The sequence below is a fragment of the Caloenas nicobarica genome, chromosome 2, assembly GCF_036013445.1.
Source record: "Caloenas nicobarica isolate bCalNic1 chromosome 2, bCalNic1.hap1, whole genome shotgun sequence".
Classification (NCBI taxonomy): domain Eukaryota; kingdom Metazoa; phylum Chordata; class Aves; order Columbiformes; family Columbidae; genus Caloenas; species Caloenas nicobarica.
The window spans coordinates 29,445,215-29,470,291 of NC_088246.1; the positions used below are offsets into that span (position 1 = coordinate 29,445,215).

The 25,077-nt window shown below is 35.0% G+C and overlaps 1 protein-coding gene across 5 annotated transcripts in view; it reads left to right on the forward strand.

Moving 5' to 3' along the window:
- PHF14 (PHD finger protein 14) overlaps nucleotides 1-25,077 on the forward strand; it is a 166,276-nt gene that overhangs the window by 100,662 nt on the left and 40,537 nt on the right. For 3 of the 5 annotated variants that reach the window (XM_065629505.1, XM_065629504.1, XM_065629506.1), the window contains exon 17: nucleotides 13,331-13,448. In XM_065629505.1, the coding sequence (XP_065485577.1) occupies nucleotides 13,331-13,448 (118 nt within the window). Of the gene's footprint in view, nucleotides 1-2,672; nucleotides 3,922-13,330; nucleotides 13,449-14,421; nucleotides 14,798-25,077 lie in introns of those variants that run through there. The other 2 variants (XM_065629507.1, XM_065629509.1) reach the window with 2 other exon arrangements.

Below are 25,077 nucleotides of genomic sequence, written 5' to 3' on the forward strand. Positions count from 1 at the left end.
TTCTTGTGCTGTAGATTCCTTTGAAAAGGAAATTTGCGCACATTCGTAGACCCACCTCCCCCATTACATAATATGTACTTAACTGAAGAGTAGATTACAGGGAAGAGAAGTGAGAAGGTTGATGTGTTTCTCTCTTTTTGTGCCAAAACTTGAAGGAAAGGGCTTTTGTTGTTAAATTTGTATTGGAATGAAGGAGAGCTGGGAGGGAAGAGCTCTTCTAAAAGACCAAATATGCAGTTGAGAACATCCCTGTTGAAAGCATCCATTATGGCATTATGTGTGATGCTTTTTCTATCTGCTATTTGTTCTATCTACTGGTGAGAAAGGAAAGCTGTTCAGTTTTGCTCACTATCCTTCTTTCAGATGTTTGTGTTCAGTAAATCCCTTTCCCAACTAAGGCCAAAAATGCAAGTTCAGACACCACAGGCAGCTTGGGGTACTGCAGTCAGTAGAAATTCGAGTGGATGGGTAGGAAAGGGAGCAGTTCTTTGAACAAGGGAGGGTTTGGAAATGGTACATAAGGGTGAGAGAAAAGCAAAAGCAAAGAATAAAACAGGAGAAATGTTATCAGTGTGGGAGGTCCCAGAATCTCAAGTCAAATTTTAAAAACAGCAGAAATGGAAAAATTGTCCAACCATTTAAAAAGTATATTCACTTTAATGTATCAGTAAATATTATAATATTCTTTAAAATTTCTTTATATGTTATTAATAAAAATGTAATACAGAGAAATATTATGGGAATCACTAGTGCAGGTGTAGGTTACTTTCACTTCCCACTTGATGCTAGTGTTCTTACAGCCTTACCTAAAGTACTACAAAAAATTAGGATCTTAGCTTTGCTCTATAGTTACAATTTTCCTCCATGAGCCTTGTTTGTCTTTTATTACTTCAATTTCTGAGCCTATTGTTAAATTTTAAATTAGTATTGTATTAGTTCAGCTATGAAGTTTGTTTCATATATAAAAACATGTTTTCATAAATGTAATTTTTACATAAAAATAATTTCTAAATATAAACTTATTTATGTAAAAGTACAATTATAAGTACATTTACACATATGTGAGTGCATATACATACATATATGTGTGTGTAAATATATGTACACACTCATTTTGAGAATCACAAATAAAAACTTGCATTAAAAGTATGGATCACTGTATTCATGTCCAAACCTTGCAAGCCCAGATGGGGCACAGCCTGTCACATTCTGATGAGCTGCCTCTGATGGTGCAGTTGCAGCTACTCATAATGTTGCTGAGAGGACAGAGGTGGCACAAAGACCTTGAGCTTGTCTCAGATTGTTTGCTGATGCCACCCTTCATGTTTCTGTGCTCGAATGTGCACCAATGTCAACTTTACTCGCTCTGAGCTGATCAGAACAAAACCAGTTGCACTCACTAAGGGAAGAGGATTGTAATAAGATGACTATTAAAAGTATTTCTATTTTACAGCTCAGCTTTTCTTCAGTTTTCTTAAAAAGTTAGAAATTGGACTGTAGTATTGCAGTTCAGGACACCTGATTTAAAATTCTAATCGTGTCCTGAGTAAGAGATGATGTGAGAATTGAAATGGATTTACATGTACTACTTCCTTGCTGTCCCTCTAATTCTTAGACTCAAAATCCTTACAGTCAAAATTAGTTTGCAAAGACCAGTTGTTGGAACAACACTACCGCTCCTGTTCATCAGATTGTTATTTTTTTGTTATATGAAAATAGGACAGCAGTTTAGAATTCCTTTTTATTTACAATTCTACTTTAATACATTTCAAAGTAGAAAACAAAACAAATGCAGTGGAGACTTTATATAGGTCTGTCTTTGGAAACTGATGTGTGTTTGTTATGTTAGCACAGCTTAACAACAACATGGATTTTTTCTACTTAAGATCTCGCAATGCTAACAATTCCATTGATTTTCTGTATTACAAGTAGTTTTTTAAAGAGTTTAAATGTAGAGAATCAGCACTTTAAAATTGTTGTGCTTTTTTTTTTTTTTTTAAGCATCCTTGAAAAGTACATATGTCATGAGAGTGTCAAAAGACAGGAAGTACAAGTAGGAAAAAAAAGCTGTGAAGACTTTTGAATTACTGCCTCAAAGACATAAATACATTGTTTCAAAAGTGACTAAAGCTTTCTATGTACTAAATTATTAAATTGCATTATGAAAGAAACCCTCCCTTACTTAATGCTGATCCTAAGACAGATTTTTCTCTCAAATGCTGTTCTATGAAACACGCATTTTTTAAGGTTGTAGCACAATACCCATGTTGTTTGTGCTTGTCATGTAGTCAATCCCATAGCTGCATTTGTGTGGGTTTCAAATCTGAGGAAAATGCTAGCTTCACATTCAAGCCTACTGGTATTAAATTGTTACTTATATGATTTTTTATTTTTTTTTTTAAAAAGGAAAAAAGTCTTCTCTGTCTTCTGGTGGACTGCCTTTGTTCTTTGAGCTGTATTGAGAAAAAGTTTGAAGGATGCTAGACTTAACTCAGGTTAATGTTTTAACGCTTAGAGACTCTTGGAAGTTTGGTATGAGGGTCTTAAAGTATTTGGATCTCAACATACACTTTGCTTGAATTTAGTGTGATGTTAAAATGTTTCATAAGACAGAGCGGAGCTGCTATGATCTTTCAATGTTAATATTTTTTTCTTATCACTTTACTGTGTAGATACCCTTCATGAGACACAACTCTGCCACAACTCATCCTCGGAGGCAATCGTGGAAGCCTTTTATAATATGATTTTTAGATGTGGATAAAGCTCTCAATAGAGTACCTAAAGTAAAGGAGAACAGCTACCTTGTCTCTACTATAAGCTTATTATGACAAAAAGTTGAGTTTGCTTGTCAGGCTTGGATAGACTGTAATTGATTGGTTTGTTATTTGGACTGACAAGGTAGTTAATTTGCCTGCAATTTTTTGCACTAATCAGGAACATTTCGTATGTGCATTGTTGAAAAATCCCGGATAAATGTCTTGTCAGAATTGTCCTATTAAGTAATGTCTTTTTCCCCTGTGCTTCGTTGGCAAATGATGTTATACAATGCTTGGATTCACTGAAGAGTGACAGAAGCCTGTGGGACTTAAATATTGTGCGTTCCTCTATGGTGATACTGAATGAAATGAGCAACGGTTTGCAATCCGCCTGCTGCTCTACTTATATGCAGTTTAATAAGAACATTTCTATATAGAACACCGTGTTGTACATAGACCTTACTGTAAAAAGGATTGTTTCCTTAAAAAAAAGAAATGTTCGCTAATAATGAGACATGTAAAACACTTGACACTATTCTGAAGGAACAGATTTGCCACGGAAAAATTGATTTTATGCTTATTAGTGTGAACTAATTGTTTCTGACTTCAGACATTCAAGTGAATAGAACTATACCTATATTGCTTTCTGAAATATTTTTAAGAAAAAGAAAAGTTCGAATATATGCAGACTCTTGTTTTATTTGGCTTACTTCTCTGGCAGTGTTCAGGACAAGCTTATCTCCTCACAATACAAATATGAAATTGTTATGTATAATAAGTTGGGGAAGGAATGAAGAACTGATCACACAGCATGACAGCTGAGATCTTCATCTTCGTCCATATATATCCCGGTAGATGCAGACATATTATGTTGATCTACAAAATGGTACCGATCCAGTTCTTAAATCTACAGTAGCAGTGTGGTGGCATCTTCATCGTTTTCATCTTGAACTTGCTCGGAAAAATTCTGCTTAAATTCAATCACACTTGTAACTTTATTACATATAATATTTGAATTTTCTGAGATATGGTGGTTTTTGTCATCTATCAAGGCACATTTTCATTTGAAAATATTTTTTAAACGTAAGAAAGAAATTAAATGCTGTAATAAGTAATAGGAGAAATATACAAATTTGTGTATCCTTATCTGCAAGTCGTATCTTACCAGGGCATTTCGTGTTTGGATATTATATTAAATAAAATTAACCTGATGTCTAACACGTCGTTTTGTTTTAAAAAGGGGGTGGGATGATAACCGAGTAAGATTTTTGTCTGAACCATCAGAAATGCTTACCACTCTGTTGGCAAGGCACACAAAGACACCTTAAAAATAAAGCAATTTGCACTAGGAAATAGACGTTAGTGCAGGATTCTATTATTTAAGAATCCATGAATCTGTTTTTAGGAACGAGACAAAATTTGGTGACCACTTGTCCAGAATTCTGGAAGTAGAAAGTTATATCCAAATGCTGTGCCAGAAAAGGTGTTAGCCCACATGTCATGCTGACTTTAGGTGGTGAGCGCAGAAAAAGTAAGTAATGGTTACTGTGATTTATGATTAGTAACACAGTCTAGGTATTGTGAGTAGGAGAGAATGGTAAATGTAGCGTATCTTGGCTTTAGTAAGACTTTAAAAATACTTTTGTGTGTGACATTCTGCTAAAGAAGCTAGAGAAATAGTCTGTTAATTAAGCTGCAATAAAATACGTAGCTGATTAGAAAAATAGACTAGTTACCATGGACTCACTGTCGAACTGGAATGGTATTCCACTCATTGGGTTCCACTCAGGACTCTCCTGGATTCAGTATTATATTTTTGTTATTTTTTCCCTTAGTGTATTAGGTGCTGGAATAAAGTGTTTGGTTATGTTTGCAAGTGATGCCAGAATGATGTGATGCACTACAGTGTTAGAATTAAAAATGAAATTTTAAGAAAGCATCCAGAAAGAGCATGTAGTACAGTAAAGGAAAAGGCAAATCACTGTTTACTGCATGATTAAGATACAAAGAGTAACTAGTTAGGAGATACGTCTTCAAAAAAGAAGGTATGGGGGACTCTGAATCACAAACCGATCATGAATCAAACTGATCATACCTGAGATGTGCAAAGAGAGGTGTTACATTTAACACATGAAAGTACTCCTCCTGAATATTCAGAAGACTACTGTCTCACCCCTGGAAAAGCCTCAGCATATGCTGTCCACTTTGGCAAGAAATACATAGAGAAAGTCCAAAGGTAACTGAATTACGTGGTAAGAAGACTACAGGAGACATAAATGACTAGAAAAGCTTAAAATGGTTGGATTTCTTTAATTTAGAGAAGACTGGGGAATCTGTCTTCAAACAGCCTAAATTAATACAAAGATGAGAGAAGTTGTGGCAAAGAAGGGAAAAAAGGAGTTCTTCAAATCTGGTCAAACCAAAAATAAGTTAAATTGTAGCAAGATGATTTGGGTTAGGCAATAGAATTTTTTTTTTTCTAACAATAAGAATAATTTCACTACAGAAGTTTGTTAGGGAACTTGAGCAATCTCTGCTGTTGGAGGATTTTAAGGACAGATTAATGTGTGTTAAAAACTGTATGAGTATTGATACTCCCGAGCATGCTTAATATTCCAAGGTGATTTCCTTCTGTATTTCCTATGGTTGTTCCCCAGTACAACTCCTTTGTAGGATTTTGTTCCTTCTTTGGCACTTTCTTTTTACATTAGGTATTAGTTTAGTTTTGAATATCTCTCTCACATTCCTATGAATTACTATGTCATTTGCCTCTCTTTTTCTGGAAAGATAGATGTTAACACTTGATATTTCACCTTTTCAAATAAGTTTTGTGGCAATATTCAAAACTATAATGGACTTCTCTAGTAGTTCACAAACAGTACACCATTCAGTATAGTTACTAGGCTGAATACCTGAGAATGGCACTATAGATGCAGTCATGTATTACAACTAGAATGTACTTCAGAAAAAATAATGCAGCCGTTTGCTAATACATTTCTTAAATTTTATACTCTTCAGTTTGTAAGGGAGTTTATCCTTGTTCTTTCAGAATTTCCTGGTTTTCCAAAGAAAGAAAATATTTTGAACTTTTTTGAGGACTCTTAATTTGTGTAGCAATATCTTAATACATGTCTTGGAGGCATTGTCTTCACAGAAGTACTTAATTTAAACTTGAAAATACTGTAAATATAAGTTCTATACTGTAGCTGTATAATAACAAAAGCAAACACACTTGACATAGTGTTTACATGTTGATGTAAACACTCCCCTTGTATATGTGGGCCCTTAATTTTGCAAGATAATTTATCAAAGTTGTGTGTTTTACAGTTTTTAATTACTATGAGAGAGAGAGAGAGAAGAGAGCATTTCTTGCTGAAAGGAAGCTTTTCACTTGCGGGTATAGTAAATAAAGTTTCTTTATAGTGTTGTTATGATTCATTATGTACATGCAAATTGTGTACGTTTCATGAAACAGATGACTTGTTGACCATTCAGAAAAAATCTGGATTACACAGGAATGTCACATAACAATAGCCAGTTTAGATTCTTCCTTACCCATAAATAATCAGTGTTAGGTTTTTGGATTTCGGGGATTATTTGTTTGTTTTAATAGTAAAAAGCATGAATTAAGCAGGAGGGGTGGCAGTTTGGAGTTTAGCATAATAAATTTAGCTACACAAATGTCTGCCAGATTAATGTTTATTTTCTTTTGCTCATTTGTGGTATAACTGACACTATTTCTCAGTTCTGTTAAAATGAAGTATTTGATGTTTAGTTTATGTCATGATAAACATCTGTGGAGTTGGGGAGTAGAAGCTAGATAAAATGTTTTTTTCTTTTGAATTTGCAAGTAGAATGTTTTCTTTACCTTTTTTGCTTAAAAATAGAACTGCTTAGAGGTCAAAGCCATAGAAATTCATGCCGTTATGTATTGTAACTAGTGCTAAATACAGGATTTCTTTAAAAATTAGTTGATGTAGCAGATGCTGAAAAGTGTAGCACAGATCCTCTGAGTGAATTAAGGCTTTTCCACCAGACCATTTTATACTAAAGAGAAAAAACAATAATTTTATTAATGTCCTTGAGTTTGGACAGAACTTTGAGTAAGTTAGAGATTATACAGTGTCCCACATCCAAAACCGTGTAAGTAATTCATCGTGAAACTACTGTTAGCTAAAGATCAGTAAAGTCATCCTGCTCTGTCAGGCCATATGTCCATCGTGCCCATACACAGTCTTCATCAGTAGTAGGTGGATATGAAAAACAGAACGTAATAATCATCCTGCGTCTGGTATGTTCTCTCACCTCCCAGCAATATCCATGCCACCCTCTTCCAGGCATAACAGAATGAAGTAATATCTACTGTCTCATATAACATCATAAACTATGGAAGTCAGGCACTTCCTTTTTGTATGTTTACATTGTTCAAAACAGAAAATTCAGTGTGGCTTTTAGTTACTTGTACAATACCATAAGCATTATCCTTCCCAGAAAGAGTATTTCATTTACTTAAATCAAAATTATGAAAATACTAGAATCCAGAAAGATGTAGGTTGGAAAGAGCCTCGATAGGACGTCTGTTCCAGCCACCCACTCAAAGCAGGACTGCCTGCAAAGTTAGATCTAACTTTGAAATTAGATCGAGTTCCATAGCATTACATACAGTTGAATTTTGAGCATCTTTGGAGATAGCCTTTCAGGATAACCAGTGCCTGTGTTTGAAGAGGCCATATAATTAGGCTATATCCTGGTTTATATTCAGTATTGCATGCAAGTGCAGTCATGGAAGAATTTTAGTGCTAGAATCTGTCACACTCCTGGTGCTGAAGTCACATAAAGCTTGGCTGGCCTGTGTGAGAAGACTATTAAATTATCCTGGTGCTAAAGGTTTCTTAAAACTGCTCTCTAGAACAGAAACAGCAAGGTGACTTGACCATTTTGAGTTGTTATGCTACTTATAGGCAAGGAAAAAAGTGTAGAAATCGGGAAGAGGAAAACCAGCGTTTTCCATTTTATACTTAGTATGTTTTTCTCTTTTGACAATATTCTGCCTAAAAACAAAAGAGCTGCTAAGGATCTAGACCTTATGTTTTAAATTAGAGTCTAAATACAGCACTGCATCACTTGTGGTTTATGCTTGGCCTATGACATGTCACAGCAAAATAAAAGCCATTTGTGTTGGAATCCGTGGGGCTGAATTGAAGTTTTGTTTCAAGAGTTGTCAGAAGAAAAAGCTGAAAAGAAGAATGTTTTCCACATATTCCGTAAAGAAATAGCACTATTGTTTTGGGCTTCTCCCTCAGTAAGTGCAATAAATGTACTTTTTGGACAGCATTAATAACAATGCACTAAATATAAGATTATTCAGTTATGTCACCGTTAGATCTTTAATTTTATTCTTTACATAAAGGTACAGGAATGTGTACATTACATGTAAGAGTTGCTGATAGAACCCCTGCCACAGTGTTCGTTCCTGTCACCCAGAACTTATCAGTTCTGTGGTCTGGCTGCAATTAAGGTATGACAGGAGCTCTCCTCACCTGCCCCAGTCCAGTCAGTCACCTTGGTTCTGGGGTTTGAATTCACCTGAGCTACATCAGCTTACTCTTTTTTTGTGGGGATGTTTACATCCTCCTTTCCGTTTGATCTATCATACAGACACTAACGATGACAGTGCCTTAAACTGTCATAGCTGGGTTTTAAGTTGTTTATCCGAACCCCAAAATGTGCTGGAATTTAAAATGAACCCCCATGCGTGTTTCCCGCTGTTCGCGGTTTCAGAGGGGCCCAGCGCTTGAGACCGAGGGGTTAAAGAGGAGAGAGACCAGTGCCTGAGGAGAAGCATCTGTTCCTCAGGTGTTAAGAGCCTGTAGTCAGAAATGGGGTCCAGAATAAGCCAAGGAAAGGTGCATTTAAATGGTTAAGTCCTCAGAGGTGCTGGAATAGCCATCATGTTGTATCCCTCCAGGTAATGGGTGAGTGCACACCTATGCAGCTCTCTTGAGAGTTTAAAAATTTTGGAGTGATTACTTCTCATTTTGTTCTAATTAGTTCTCAGTTTGCCAGAGTAAGTCTTATATGACAAATTCTCTAATTTTAATGGTGATGATGCTTTCTCAATAGTGTATCAAAGTTTTATGTATTTTTTCCATTATAGTAAATCTTTCTAAGCTGTTGCGATGAATGTGGAATAGCACATATATTTTGCAATTTTGTTCAGCGTGGTACCTTTTGACATGACACTGCAGACGATGGGCAAAGGTGTGTACATAAGAGAGATTTTCTGTAGTCTCGGAAGCATATTTGGAAAGTTGTATTTAAAGATTAGCTTATTAATGTTGTGTTTCAGGGACATGTAGGTAATTACTTTTACAGCTAGAGATGGGTGATGCTGTCTTGCGAATGCAAAATAGGTTTCTTCACTCTGGCTGAATCAGCTCTTTGTGGTTTTCGATGATATTAACCAGTGACTTACAAATGTGCCAGCGATGGGCAGGTTTTGCATTCACTGCTCCTCAGTAAAAGCACAAGTCCTTTTCCCCCGTGCTCGCAGGAAGACTTCTGCAGGCCGACTGATAAGACTCCCTCCTGTGCAGGTAGATGCCATGTAATGAAATTGGATGTGTGTGCTGGGCTTTGTAAATAAAATGAGATTGACCCCAGCCATTATCTCATTTATCTCATTTACATTGTAAAATCAGTATCTACACTATTGATTAGAGCATAATTAGTTAATTATGAACAGGAAAATGCAGAGTTATGTAGGGCTTGAGCACAGCCAGCTGTACTGCTAAAAAAACTAATAAAAACAATCCAAGGGCATGAGCAGATGGAGATCACTTTATTAAAGAACAAATCAGATGTATTTTAGGTATGAAAATGCTTAATCAAGCTTTCTTGCTGTGAAGATGCAGCTGACCTGCATTTTATACTTTTTATAAGTAAAAAACGTTTTCTTATTTTTTAATTTGTTAACCTAACTCCTTCAGAATTCACCTTTCTTCCTCACACCCCATTTTCTCAGTGTATAGTGGACGTATATCTATCCTCATTAATTGCTGGGATGAGGACCACAGCAATTTCTAATTTTGATGCATAAAGTAATTTCAGGCTTGTTAAAACATGGATAGTAAGCAATTACCTGTCAGTTAGAGGTAATTTAGGAGATTGGGTTAGCTTGTCTTTGTGTGGTGCTCTGGTTTTATTTTCACAAAGTTTTCAGTACAACTGCTAGCCAGGCCACTGAAGATGGCTGTGCACAAAATTACATTTGTAAATCACGTACTTAACCACAAAAAAGTTATCCACAAATAATAGCAAGGTAAAATATTTGCTGGCTTGAAGACTCTTTTGAAGATGTGACCTCGAATTCACAAGGGTAAAAATTTTAACTGAACCTGTAAAATGGACGAAGTGGTTTCTTTTCCTTTCTCCCCCCAGCCCAATAGTTTAACTTGTGTTATTAAGCCATCTTCAGGTTGGAAGTGGATGATATTTGTAAATGAAAGCGCCGTGCAGCTCCTTTGCTCTCTAAATGTCTGTATTGTGATTGATCTGTGAGTGCATTTACTGAAAGGCTATGAGACTGTCAGCATGACACCTTTTGTGACCCGACAATTTCATTCTTTAATTAAGTTGGAAGTACTGCTTATTTTGTGTTGCTTTCTTATTTTCTCATTCTGACAGTGGATTTTCTGTGTAGCTAGACAAAAGAACGCAAGTAATAGTATGCACTTGAGGGCTTAATCTCACTTTACTAGTGCAATTTTAACCTAGGTGTAAGGTTTTCTATCAGAATTAGGAATTAGGAATGCCAATGTGATGTGTGCAAGCTTCACATTTGGTCCCAGTTCAGTCTCAGCAGACAAGAGAGTTGCTAGACAGCTAGGGCATCATCTTTAACCACAGTACAGTGTGTATTCAGCCATTTTCCCCACATCATGCTCTGGGAACTTCAGAATCAGTGGATTTGTGTGCCACAATACAGAAGTTGTATTCCAATAAAAAGCAGTATGAAGGAAGTGTTTAAAAATAGCTTTTAGCACCATGCAGCTTTTTTTGTTTTGATACATGATACATGAAAACAAGCTTTTGTTATTTGCATTTTCTCAGCTGTGCAGATGCAGATAGAAGCTATTAGTATCCGAAAATTTCATATAGATATTTTTAACTCATTCTAGGAAAATGCAATTTTTCTTCTGCCAAACTAAACAACTTTGAAGTGATAAAAATTAATGACAATAAATATTAAAGACATTCAGCTTTAGAATGATGCCTTCAGAACTGTATTTGATTTCATAATGTTCTGGTTATTTCAACCCAGCCTTGCAAACTCCCTCAGTTTACTTCTGAAACGTGGCTAAAGGTGCAGTCAGGAAATACCACATTCTAGATACAAAATGGAAAAGATGTAAGAAGAGATGGTAAAGTGTAATTTTAAAGAAGAAACATTTTCTCTTGAACATATGAACACTTGTGTTTATAGACAATCACTTCAGAAAAAAGTCTAAATTAGTACCGTTTGAAGTCAGATATAGATTTTAGGATTAAGCGCTAAAAATACACAAGGTGAGTCAGAATTAGTGTGATGCTTTATTTTGTGTTGGAGGATCCCAAACAGTTTACAAGAAGGGAGTTCTGATAAGGACTGCTCAAATGCAAGCATTTACATAAGTAAGGTTCTAGATACATAAATAGGTTAGTAAAAATATATTCATTTACAGATGAGAACACTGAGAGTCAAAAGAGGCTTAATCTTTTGCTGAAGGTCAAATAGGCTGTTGGGATGTAGGAGTGTAACGAATCTCATCTCCCGCTCTCAACCTTTTTATTATTTTAATACACCTTTCACAAGAAATAAAACCACATATATTCCTAATTGTAAGTAATATATTTCTACATTAGACTTCTTACGTCTTTAAAAACTGAGAATGGCTTCCTTTTTTTTAAGTGTTTTCTTTGTCCTGGAATTAGATTGAGTTATTACTAAACAATCCTAAGGATCTAGATTGTGATCTGGTAGGTCCTACTTTGTAAAAATACAAAACCCGTGTCAGTCCAATGTTGCATACTGTCGATAGGTAGATTATTGCTTTTAATAGCTACTTAGTGGAAAATAGTACATGCAACACCTTTACCAATGATCGTGTCTTACATATAACTGCTAAAAACAGGCGGCTTCCCTGGAAAGCACAGCGCGGAGAGCAAGGACAGAAGTATTGACTTAGGTTAAACGATCATAATCAGAAAACGGTTACTTCTTTTTATTTGGAGACTAGTCCTTGGAGAAACGTCACATGAACATTTTCTTCTGTTAATAGAGCAGTGTGTTCTGTTAGTTGAATCCTCTTTCTGTGACTCGCCGTGTGTTCTGTTGATAAATTATATCCCTCTGATCTGATGATGCCTGTGCCATGCTGCTATTGCAAATTTTTTTTTATATTTTTGTGTTTGCATGTTTTGTAGAGGAGAAAATGAGTGGCCAGGGAAGCAGAGAAAGAAAGTGTAGGGAATTTCTTAGAAAATCTGTGTTTTAGTCACTCTATTTCCTATTTTTGGATAATTTATATTTTTATATCACTTTAATTTGGAGTTTAATGGCATTAAATTAAGAGAATATTGCAAAGTAAATTTGAAAAAAGCTTGCTTTTTCATACAAAAGAATACAGGAGATATGCAAATAAAGTCCAGCAGGATATAGGAAAATCTCTTTTATTTACTTTTAGAAATAGCTTTCTCATCTTCAGCATATTGCTGTACTGACTTAAAAATCCTTTCATGAAGCACTTGTTATACTTCTTATACTGTAGCATTTCTTCAATGCTGGTAAATTGAGAATAGGTGAACAATAGCTACACTATTAGTACATGTTTTGAGCTTTTTATGTTGACCATACATGGTACAAAATACTAAGGAGAGGTTTATTTAAAACAAAAATAACATAAAATTGGTTTTTGTACATAGGGCACTTTTAAACCTGAAAGATCACAGTGAAATATTTTTAAATTAACACCCCTTTCCAGAAAATTCAAAGCAAATAAGAAAATATTTTGTGCCTTTATTTTTCGACCATGCTGTTCTAGCGTAAAAAATATAATTCATAGCTGTAAATTGTACTTGAATGGTTGGATATGTGAGGGAACATTTCAGGGTTTGCCTTGAAAAAATAAGGTGTGTAAAATGGTGTCTTAAAACTATGAACAATCAATATAGTCACCATCTAAAAACCTCACAAAAATCTGAAAATAAATGACCTTGAATTGCATTGACATATCTAAAAAACTGAGCTGGTTTGTTTTACATTTTTTTCTTTAATTTGCAAGTCTCTTAAATAATGTCATATATAGATGATGATGACAAAGGTGATATATGAGTGTCTGCATCAGATATTCCGAATTCGGCAGAACCTACTTGAAGTGTTTGTGTTTGAAAATACCACTTATAGAAAATGGATTTTCTGTGTCATGATACTGGATCAGGAAAACTTGCGCTGAGAATGTCAGTGAAGCTCAATCTAAAATATTATAGAAGTACAATCCATATCTAAATAGGTATTTTGTTTTTTTCTGTTGCAGGTGTGACGAATGCAGACTTTGCTACCATTTCGGCTGCCTTGACCCTCCCTTGAAAAAGTCTCCTAAGCAGACTGGCTATGGATGGATTTGTCAGGAATGTGACTCTACATCCTCCAAAGTAAGTTAACTCATCCTGTGAAATAGCTGAAGTATTCTGGTTTTAGCTGTCTTATTTAGCATCTGAAATTGTTGTTGAAATGCTACACATAGGTCTGCTCTGAAAAAAAGTAGAAGGTCATAAAATAATTATTTCAGATTCTCTGTAAAACAGGTTAAAAAAAGAATGTATGCAAAATGGAAATAATAAAGAAATTTTTATTATCCCAGTTAAATTATTTCTTTTCACATTATGTTCTCTCTGACAAAGGAGTGTGGATACTGTATCAGGATTGGCAACTTTATTGACAAGTGAAAATATGTCAGAAGTAGTACAGAGTACAAACCTCTAAGGACAGTAATAAAAAATACATGTTTTTCTAAAGAAATGAACATAATTTGAATTACTAAACTTGTTTTTTATTTTTTCCTGGAAAATGGTACGAAGGTTGTTAATACTGTGTATTGATTGGTATGCCTTGATCAAATACAGCATTTTAAAACTAGAACAATTTTTTTGACATGGGTAAACTTTCTTTAACAATATTGACAGTAGTAGTATGCTTCTGTAGTTCTGACTTTTCCAAAATAAAGATTTTGATTTTTTGCACAGAAGCTTCTTTAGTACTGGCATTCTTTTCTATCATCACCATAACCTCTGAAGAGACACCTCTCAAATGATTTTCAAAATTGGATTTATAAATGCACCTGATACCTCAGTGTTAAAATAATAGAGTATTCTAAAAGTCTTTAATATTTTACAGGCTACTCTGCCACTTTCTATTTCGCAGAGTTTTTTAACTAGTAAGGCAGTGATTCAGTATTTGGATACACGGGGACACAGCTCTGCAGGGATGCTGTCTTAAGTTACGTGTTGGCATATTGGACACTTAAACTCTTTCATGATGTTTTGGCTTGCTAGTGTCCCTTTCCAACTGGAAAAATATGATACTCAGTTTCATGTTGAGGGGTTAATCAAATTGTTTTCCTGTAAGGACATGTGAAGACAGACATCGGAAATTAGCTGTCCACTACGGTTTGGACATCAAGCAATCTTTCTTGAATACCGCTTACATGCAATGGACGTTCCAAGAGTGAATTAAAATTGTTATTGAATTTCTGTCACCTGCTTAAACTAAAAGGAGTTCTTGATAACGTTAGTTAAAATCTTCCATCTCCTGTATTCTTGGCTGCTTCTGAGTAAACAAACAGAACAGGGTTTATAATTTCTAAATGTGTTTTCCAGGAGATTAACACACTGTGTACCAGATAAAATTTTTAAAATACTTTATTCTGTATATGAAGTAAGATTGGCTTCACTTAGTGCAAGGTGTGTATTAGTTTTGAGGTGCATGTTGAAAAATATGATGTTCTGAAGAGTAAACACAATTTATTGTTAGAATGATGGTATATTTTGTGTTATCTTAGTCATTATTATAAATTTTAAAAATGCTTGTTATTTTGTCTCATTTTCCTTCATGAAGATTTTTAATGAGTAAATTCAAATAAAGTCTTTTGCACTTTCAAAAACAGGCAATTTGAATTGTATTTAAGTGAATATGTAATGAATATGAATGATACTGAAAAATTGTCTTATGGGGACTCCTTGTGGTTCTGTTTAGTCACTTTCCCAAAGCTTTTCCGCAGAGCTATGCAGAGAAATTTCTCTCAAAAAGCTCTGTTGCTCTCTATGTTTTAAAAAGTCTCTTTTTGGTAGCTTTATTTTATTCTATACTGTGAAACAAATTCCACCAATATGAGGTTGAGTTAAACTCCTTGCAGCCTCAAAGTGAATGTATTTTTAAAAGGATTAGGACTTTGTTTATCTACTTGGTTATTTTCAGATTGAATGTAGCGTATGGAATGTGTATTATATATCCACGATTTTCCACAGCATGTCACAGCCAGGAGGAGCTGATACGATAACGGTTTTTTCTACCCCTCCCTAGAGGGGATAGTCTCTCAAATGTGTACTTAGAGCTCGGAAGAGGAAAACCCTAGAGAAGGTTGTGTTGTTTGCTGCAGTCTGCCTGACCTGTGGATGAATCGCAAGCCTGAGCTACCAGCAATTTCAACCTCTCGGTCTAAATCCAATTTTTGATGTGTCATGGTGAAGTTTATTGTATGTATTATAGCAACAAAATGGGATTGAATTTCCAACTTTGGCCAAGGAGACTATTGTTTAGTTTTCGTTCCTTCCATTTTGTTCATCTTTTTTGATCCAATTTAAATCGCTGTTACAGTATACTTTTTAAAATTCCCCAACAATATGATCTACAGCAGTACTGGGCCTTGAAAACAATTGGTAGGTAACCTTACACCTGAGGAGAGAGATAATAGCACGTAGGATAGAATGGTTCAGTTAGTTTTTAATTCTAATTATAAATTTCAATTTTAGATGTTCAGGAAAAGTTGCATACTGCTGACAATGAATAATATGATTTTATTTTCAGATTTTGCTAAGCACTTGCAGATGTCAGCAGTACAAGGGGTGTAATTTAGCAGTAATAAACATGCTTTAAATTGCTATCTATCACAAATGTTGGACATGTTACTTCCATTTTGCTCATACCAGTCACAGGACTCTCCAGCAATTGTGTCAGTTTTTCCACCAGCGTAACATATTCCCATATTACCCTGCCTGTCAAATAATAGACAGACAGTGACTTTGCTGTAGGGCATGAGGGCAACAGCTTCTCTGCTGGTAATACTCGCTGTCACTTTTATGGAATGGGTGATGCTCACTACTAAGGTCTGACAAGCTCTCTCATCTCAAAAACATTGTGTGTTTTGTTACATCACATGAAAGCTGAAGTAAACCTATAAGCTCTCAATTTCTGTAACATTATCCATCTACCCTGGAAAGGATTACAGTGCGCTTTCAGGATTGCCAAACAGCACTCTAAATCATAAATTTGCTAATAATTTCAAATAGTTATATTCAGAATGAGTATGTAATAAAACCTTATTTTAGTTGAATTTAAGAAAAACGAAATAAAATATAAATCAAATTATTCAGTATTATGATGTGGTAATATTTAGTAGGAATAAATGTGGCCTGTCTATTTGTTCATTATGTGCGATAAGGGTCTCATTATGAGGTCTTGTTATAATGTTAGATGTGGATTCCTTTCTGTTGCCTTCTATTTAAAAAGTACTGTTTAAAGTATTTCCTCCAATTTTAAAATTCTGCAAAGGACCAAGACTGCAAAGAGCGTAAGCATCTATCATGGTGGTTAGAATGACGGTGCTAGTTAGGTTTCTCTCTGCTTATCTTTGTGTAAAATCTATTTTGCAAAACACTGCAGAGTATACGTGTCAGGTCATTATTTGAGTGCTGCAAGATCAGCTGCCTTGTCTCTAGACTTCTGTTTAGTTGGCTTTTATTTCATCTTTTTTACTGTATTGCATTTTTTCAGTGGAAATAAATTGTCAGTATATATGCATAGAATTCTCATCTAAACCCCTCAGGAAATGTTTGCTGGAACTACAAATACATGACACACCAACCCTGGCAAGTAGTATGTATTTGTACACCTTTTGTGTTGGAAGGCAAATATGTATGATATTGCTTATTAGCCAAGTAGAAGTATTTCTTTGGGTGGATCTAGCTTTCACATAGTGAATAAGCAAATGTAATTGGACACTGTAATAATAAAATATTTAATATAATGTTTGAAATAATATTTTAATTTTTTTTAATGTACAGTTTATTTCACATCTCTTAATTTGGTCAGATAAATTTGAGCAATTCAATTCCTGCAGTCCATGGAATTTTATTCTAGTAAAGAATAAAGTAAGTGGTTAAGAAGGCCTATGAGGAGTGTAGAAGTTCCTGATCTACTCATGCCTTGTGCAGGTGGCAATCTCATTATGGTTTCTCTAATTTAGTTTTTTTCATTATGCCTTTTTTTCAAACTCAGGAAGCATTTCTTCAAAGCACTTCCTCACACATGTAGTTTCACACAAGTGTGTTAAAAAATAAAGAGTGAAACAAAAAAATCCTGATGTCAAGCTCTCAAAATTTAGGCAACATCAAAATTAAGGTGACCTGCAACACTTTAAGTCCTTTCATGGCTATGCGCGAATTTGCAGCCTTTAATCATTTCATGCTGTGATTTTTTTTTTTTTTTGGTATAGGAACACTGCCTTCTCTCATTTTGCTGTCTGGAGTCACTAACAGGGATTAATTTGGATTGAGTATTAGGAGAAAATACTGTCCTTAGCTTTTGCAAGGCCTTAAAGCTGAAGCGATGATATTGGGAACAGAAAAAAAGAAAAGGAAGCTTGGCCTTATGTTTGAAGTAGTTGACTTGTGACCAGAAATTTGAATTTTACCTTTGTCTCACCCTGTGAAAGCTAGACAAATTAAAATTTTCAAATGTTTTCTGATTTTTTTCTCCTTGTTTGCCATTGCGCAGCTTGAATACCTTGGCCCAACATGCAAAAATGCAGAATTCTCGAAACTGCAGCAGGTGATAGTGTAAGCTGAGTTCTGAAAGTATTATACTAAGTCTCCATAATGATGTGATCCGGACTACTGCAAATTCAGCAACTAATTTAATAGAAATTGTAATTCTTACTCTTCCTTTGGTTTTGCAAAATGTCAATACTGCTCCCTTACTTTAGACATTTTTCTTAGATTTGGATGCGTTGTTCTCTGGAGCTGCCTTTTCCTGTCCACTGGCTATAGGAGGGAGCCAAGCCAGCCACTTTAGATTAGCGAGGGTTATAGTTTAGGTGGGATTCTCCTTGCCTGAGTACACACAGAAGATGATTGAATCAGTGTTGCATGGACAGACTTTATCTGGACATTTACTAAACGTTCGGAACAAAACATTTTCAATATAGCCAATATCTTTAACATTTTATGTATACGAGGAAACCTTATTTAAATATAATAGATGAGGTTGGCACATGGTGGTAGTATATATGCGTGCTTAATCATGTCTTAAATATATTTCATATATATTTTATCATTCAATACAATGTGATTTTAAGTAGTTACATTTAAAATATGTCTTTCAAAAAATGCTTAAAGGTTTTTTGTATTAACTCAAACTTGTTTCAGTTGCATATTCTGTCAAAGGGTTACTGCAACAGTAAAGAAACTATGACCTTAATTTAATCAGCTTACATCAGAGAGACTGTTGCATCTGAGCACCTTCATTTTAGGACACAACATACAAGCAAATGTACTGCCACCATGGCAAACAGCATTACAGCTGAAAAGTGATAAAAGAATACTGCTAATAAATCTGCTGGCTGGTACAAGCAGAGCATAATGCAATAGAAAAAGTTCAATTTTTATGCAACATTTTTCAGCCAGCAGGTAAAAGTATTTCAAAGTGGTTTACAGAGTAACAAATTGCATCGTGTAACTCTCTGACTGCATTTGTAAAGGTAGAATCTGTCTTCAGCTTTACTAAGTGTGAGTATTATGACCTACTTTATTATATGGTCATCAAGAATGATAGAGTTAAACATTTTTGTGTGTGTTCATATATTTTAAAGTTGGTTGAGTGGAGTTGAGTTATGCTACATAGATTAGGATGTTGCTTTCTTCTGTGACATGTGACAGAAGATTTATATATATAAAACATCTGGAAAATATGTGGTTGTTTTGAAATCACTGTTTTCTTCCTAAGTTTATGAGAAGCAGATAAACGTTGGCACTGGAATGCCTTAAAATTGAACAAGAGAAAATTATTCAAATCTGTAAGGCTGTGTGAACACAAGTCCTAACGCTACTTATGCTCTATTTTAAGGACTTCAGTAATGCCAAACCTTGGCACAGAAATGAATTTTACTGTCAAGATAGTTTTTTAAAAAAAAAAGTGAAATTGCAGTATATAGTTATTCTTATCAGTTGGCTGAAATATCGCCAATTGCATTTTAATATTTGGTCCCCAGGTATCATTTTAAAAAAATAGTTGGCACAGCCTCTGTTTTTTTCTGGCAAACAGGTATAATAGATCTATGTAATGAATAATTTATACCATAACATGTTCCAAAAATAATCAGCCTTGAAATTAACTTAAGATTGAACTTGATTTATGAATAGCAGATAAACTCAGCATAAAGTTAGTTGGTATTGAATCCTCAAATTAATCCAAAAGATCAGATACACTTAGCTGGCAGAAGAACATTCTCATAGCGTAAGCGGGAAGCTAAGGTTTTAATGAAAAAAAAGGTTAAGCACTGTAAAATATTTCTGGAACAGATGCTTATTTTAAATATTTTAATTCTTCTTCACATCAAAATCAATTCTACCAATTTCAGTACCCCATATTACTGACTGCCAGATCTTCATCCTGGACTTCTAGTGCTTGTTCTTCTGCTTAAGTGCAGCTTAGCTATAATCAAAAAAGTATAGTTAAAAATGGACAATATAGTACAGCATTGTCTTTCCCATAACCTTGTCTGAACAACTCTCTTTCTGACTGGTTACACAGATGATAGCACATCTAATACCAGCCAGAATTTTAGAGAAACTGGAATACAGGGATCTTTCTCTTGAGGAACTGTTGTTCCAAATGCAAAAACAGATTTCTGACTTTGAAGCATAACACTGGGATAGATCAAAGAGTATTAATAAAAAAAGATTAAAAACTGAATTACCAATTAGTGCCAAGTGAGATGCCTAATTTTTGCTTGCATTCAACTTTGTCGAAAACCAGCAGTTATAATAAACCTGATAAGAGTCTGTTTTGTCAGTGGTATATTCTTAGAAAATTAAGATTTAAACTATTCACAGCAGTTTTAAGTGAGTATTTTTGTCAAAAAAAGGAGCATTTTAATGGTGGTTGGTCCAAAAATTGTTTGGTTTCCAAGATTCATTTTCTTCTTCCCCGTATTTTTTCTTATCCAGGAGACTGAAGAAATTTCTTGCTACTTAACTTCATTCACCATTTTTCATAAACAACTCAACAACACAGGATTTTTTCCAAAGCTGAAACTTTGCGCTTTGTTACAAGATCTTTCCTTAATGGGAGAGCAGTAGTATCATTTAATGCCTTTCATAATGCTGAATATTTTATGACAAAAGCAGGAGGAAAAAAATGTTTTGAATACTAATGAAAAGTGTGATTCATTCTGATGGCATTATACACGCACACCTTATACTACCTTTAAATTGAAGCAAATTATTTTTTCAAGGGACTTTGTGAAGGTCTCATGAATCTAATTATTACCGAGGTAGTCCTGCTTTTCATAAGTTATCTTGACAGTTTTGCTTTTTTGCAACTAAAAATATGTTACTGAAGTAAAAACAAAGATGCCTGAAATTAGAAACAAGCTTGGTCATTAATTATCACTTTGTTTAAAATGCACACCCATGTCTGATTTCCATTGGAACATTTAAGAGGTACCTGATTAGTAAAGTGCTAGACTTAAAAAAATGAAATCACAAACACAGTGTAGTGATGATACATTTTTAATGCATTTAATCTGAATATAGGCAATCTAGTATTTAAATTACTAAACCTCTAGTTTAGATGTGGTTTAATTTAGATAGAATAACTGTTACCTGCTCTAAGGTAATGGTTAAGGAAGCAAAATCCCACTGTGGGCAGCTGTTATTATAGAAATGACACTGCCACTCCTTACCTTCCTTAGGTTTTGCTTCTAACAAAATCTGCTTACAATTACGATTTATCTGGGAAATAGCTTTTCTGCCGAATTGTGACTTACACTTCCTAAGCCGTGACAAAATGAATTTACAGCCTATATTGCCTGCTATTGTTGTGCTGAGTGGCAAGGAATCTCTGCTGGGACCTGTCTGCAATTGAGAAAAATCCAAAAAGCAGCTAGCATCATGTTTGAAGCAAAGCTACTAAACCTGGTTTTAGGCTAACGCAGCGTGAGAGAATGAAAAAATGGAGCACTTTTTCAGCCCTGAGCAGCACCCCGCAACAGGAAGATTTTATACCTCCTCCTTGGTCGGCAGCTACGCGTACTCTCCAAGGTGTGAGAAGGCTGGTAGAGGGCTGGTGTCTGGGAGGGAAAGAGGGAATATCTGCTCCTTACAGAACAGGAGGTTTTCTCTTTCTTGCTTTTGAAAAACAATTTCTAGATATTTATTAATACAATCTTGGGCAGCATTGTGACAGTGAATGTAACACATCGAAGATGCTATATTGAAATGTAAAAGATATGGGGATAGTAGTTTTAACCCAAGTTTTCTCTGTGTTATATTCCTTTTTAAGTGAAGTCGCAAAAGGAAGATATATGCATGTGAAAGTCACCATATTGTAGCTGACAAAGCATCATAGCTTGCACCACTGATACACATACAGATCTACTTCATCAATCCACTTGTCTTCCTACTTCTAGAGTTCCTAAAATAATGAGCCTTCTGAGTATTGATAATTAGGGTCTTCATGCTGACAGTGGAGTCATAAATTTACCAATAAATTATAACTGACCATTACTACTTTCTGTTAATAACCCTATTGGAAATTTGGATTGTTATTTACTTAATTAGTAGAACACGCATTGATTTTGAAAGCGTCTGAAAAGAGTGTGAATGAAAAGCTTGTAACTGACTTATGAATTTTTTAACCTCTTGGGCTTTGCTTAACTTTTTGATTTAGATGACGCAAGCTCCAGGAGGGCGGTATTCAAAACACATATCCATTGTGCATAATCTTTTCTAATTTGAATATTCGTGAAGAATTGAAGTCTCAACAGAAATTAGTAAAAGGTGTGTACAGTGCAACAACATAAAGGGAGTCCTGAGAGGTGCAAAGGTCTATCTGGAGTCTGGTGGCACCCCATTCCACTCTAATTTTGCAAGGTAGTGTTCTGTTGCTACTGAATTCCTGAGATAGATTTCTTTACCTGGAAATACATTTCTTGCCTTATGTTTTATATAGAACTAGAAGGTATGTAATTAAAGAAGAAGTATATCTCTTAATTCCTCACTAGTCCAGCTTTATTACCCTGCAGATTATCTTAGCACATCACCTGTAATCATACTCCATCTGACATAGGAAGAATTAGATTTTTAGTTGTTAGCCTCTGGATGGGATCTGAACACATTATCATAGTTGCCTAATTACCTGCTCATGTTTACTCTCAAGGTTGATTTTATTTTAAAGGCTTTCAAAGAAATGCAACCATATATGTCACTTCAAGTAGTGTGTCACTCATCAGTATAAATTACTAATGCTGCCTTGGCAAAATCTGATCATATTGAACCACGAGAAAGGAGGGAGGGGGGAAACAAAAAAAGTACCATTTTATGAAGTGCTAAGCAAGTAATGAATTTTAGCAGAATATAGATTTGCTTTTTGTCGTAGTGTTAGATAGTGGTAGTGAGGTTTAGTAGCGATTCTCAAATAGAGATTCTCTTGGTGCCAGCCACATTTAATCACATTTTGCAGAAGACAGCTGGGCATTGCTGATTTGTGCTGTGTCAGCCACTTCGGTGCAAAGGAGTGTCTCATCACTTGGATTTTAGCATTCGGTAGCAGAAAAGTTCCTTCTTCTTAAAATTGGCTCAGCAAATAGTTTGTGTGGGAATATAACTGGAAGAGCATTACAATCAGCTCTACCAAAAAAAAAAAAAAATCACAAATATTATGTGGAATTTTAAGATGGCTTTTGAAAAGATTTTTACAAAACCTTTAAAATGTATAGTGCATTGTTAAATTCTGGTAGCAATTAAGTCTATCTTAGAATTTTTAGTAAATGTGTCTTTGGTAATGGTTGAAAATGATTTTCTATTTCAGTGGTTTGAAACACCTTTGGGCATGTTCGAAAAGTCTTAAGTGTATTTCAGCTGCGTCAAACAGTACAAAAAAATGACACATATGGAAAGCCTTGGAATCTGTAGATATCAAGATTTCTTCTAGCTACTAATCTTATGAAGACTGAAGGGCAGATGGTATCCTTTTAGATGTGGTATAAATAGCCAACGAAAAAAAAGTCAAAAAGGAAATAGCAAGATAACTCAGTATTTATGGAAGGTACACACAAGTGTACTTAAAGTGGGTTAATCACATCACGTATTTATTTTTGGAAATAGAAGGGTGTCAGCAGATTGATACAGTCATTGACATAATGAATATTAAATGTGTAACCCATCCCATGCAGTAAATAAGGATACATATCAGGTACTTATATTTGCAAGTATGTTGTGTATTAAAGAAATATGCAGTTTGTCCTACCATTTTCTTCTAATGCCTGACATCTCCACTGCTTGTTTCGATTGAAAGTATTGCAGAAGGCAGAGGTTTTTAATTGGTGCTGCTAAGGAACTTCTTGAAGGTTATTATAAGCTGTCTCTATTCATGTAAGGATAGCTTCAGGAATCTTACATTTAAAAGGTAACTATGATATAATACAAAACATTCCAAGATTTTAGTGCTATGATTTATTAATATATTATTAATTCTCTCACTGGAATGACCTATAGACCTTGTTGTTTATATGCTTTCTGGGTACAGCATAGGCAGAGGCCCGTGATATACAAAGAATTATTTTATCCAGTGACTCATTCTTCCATGCAAAGATACCTGCTTCAGCTAAAAAATAGTAAGATGGCTTAAGCAATCCCTTGGGAAATACGATTTTGAACCCTCTTAAGAAGAGGGAAGTGAATTTGGTCTTCCCTGTGATGGTTGAATGTGTTCACCAAGTAATTTAGGGCAGCAGTCAAACCATCAACTAAAAGTAAGGCACCGAGTGTGTCTGTCTTTTTTTTTTTTTTTTTTAATTTGGAGGTGGGATGGGGGAAATAGAAGAGGGAGGGGGAATTGTTAGGACCCCCCCGCAGAGAGTCAATCTCAGGAGGAGGAAGGGAACTGTTGATAATCCAGGGTAACACTACTGAATTCTGAATGAAGCTGATGTTTAAAATACCGTTTGTTTGAACATTTCCTATGGATTACCTTAAATGGTTCTTACACTCCAGTGTGCTCATTTTCGTGGATCTTACTCTCAGGTATTTTAATGTGTATTTACCTCAGTATTTTGGGTAAGATCGGGATTGCATTTTTGGAAGGAATCGCCCAGTTGCTACCCTTTGATTTGCATTATGGAGAGGTCTCAAGAGTGCGCAGACGGGGTTCCTCTAAAGGGACACTAAAGCTGAGGCTGCATTCTGGCTGCTCGTGGGCAGTCGGTCTCTGTGACCAACGTATTCATCTCTTTGAATCCTACAGCAACGTCTGGCTGATCCTCAGCACCAGCTGCTTTGCTCCACCGTGCTGTTCACATCACTGTAGTTACTGGTACGAAGTGACTATTGAAACCACTCTTATGTTTGCTGTATCAAAGCTGTATTTGTAGTTTACTTTAACTGACTACAGGTTATTTCATTCCTGTTTTGATCAGACAATTTGTGGAATTCACGCATCAGTAGTCTCAAGCTTGAAAGCCTAAAAATTGATACACAGATATGTACTGTTAGGGTATTAAATTTTATCGTTTGTAAGTTTGTATAAGAACTGTATGCATACGCTTTTAACTGAAAGAATCTGATGTACAATGTTATTAAGCAACTATATTTAAGAGTAAGGGACTTGGTGTGTGTTTTGTACTATGAGATGATAAACATATAAAGTAATTTTGTCTGGTAGATGTGATCTTTAAAAAAAAAATAACAAAAACAACACGGGGAAAATATTCATGCCTTCTAAAACAAT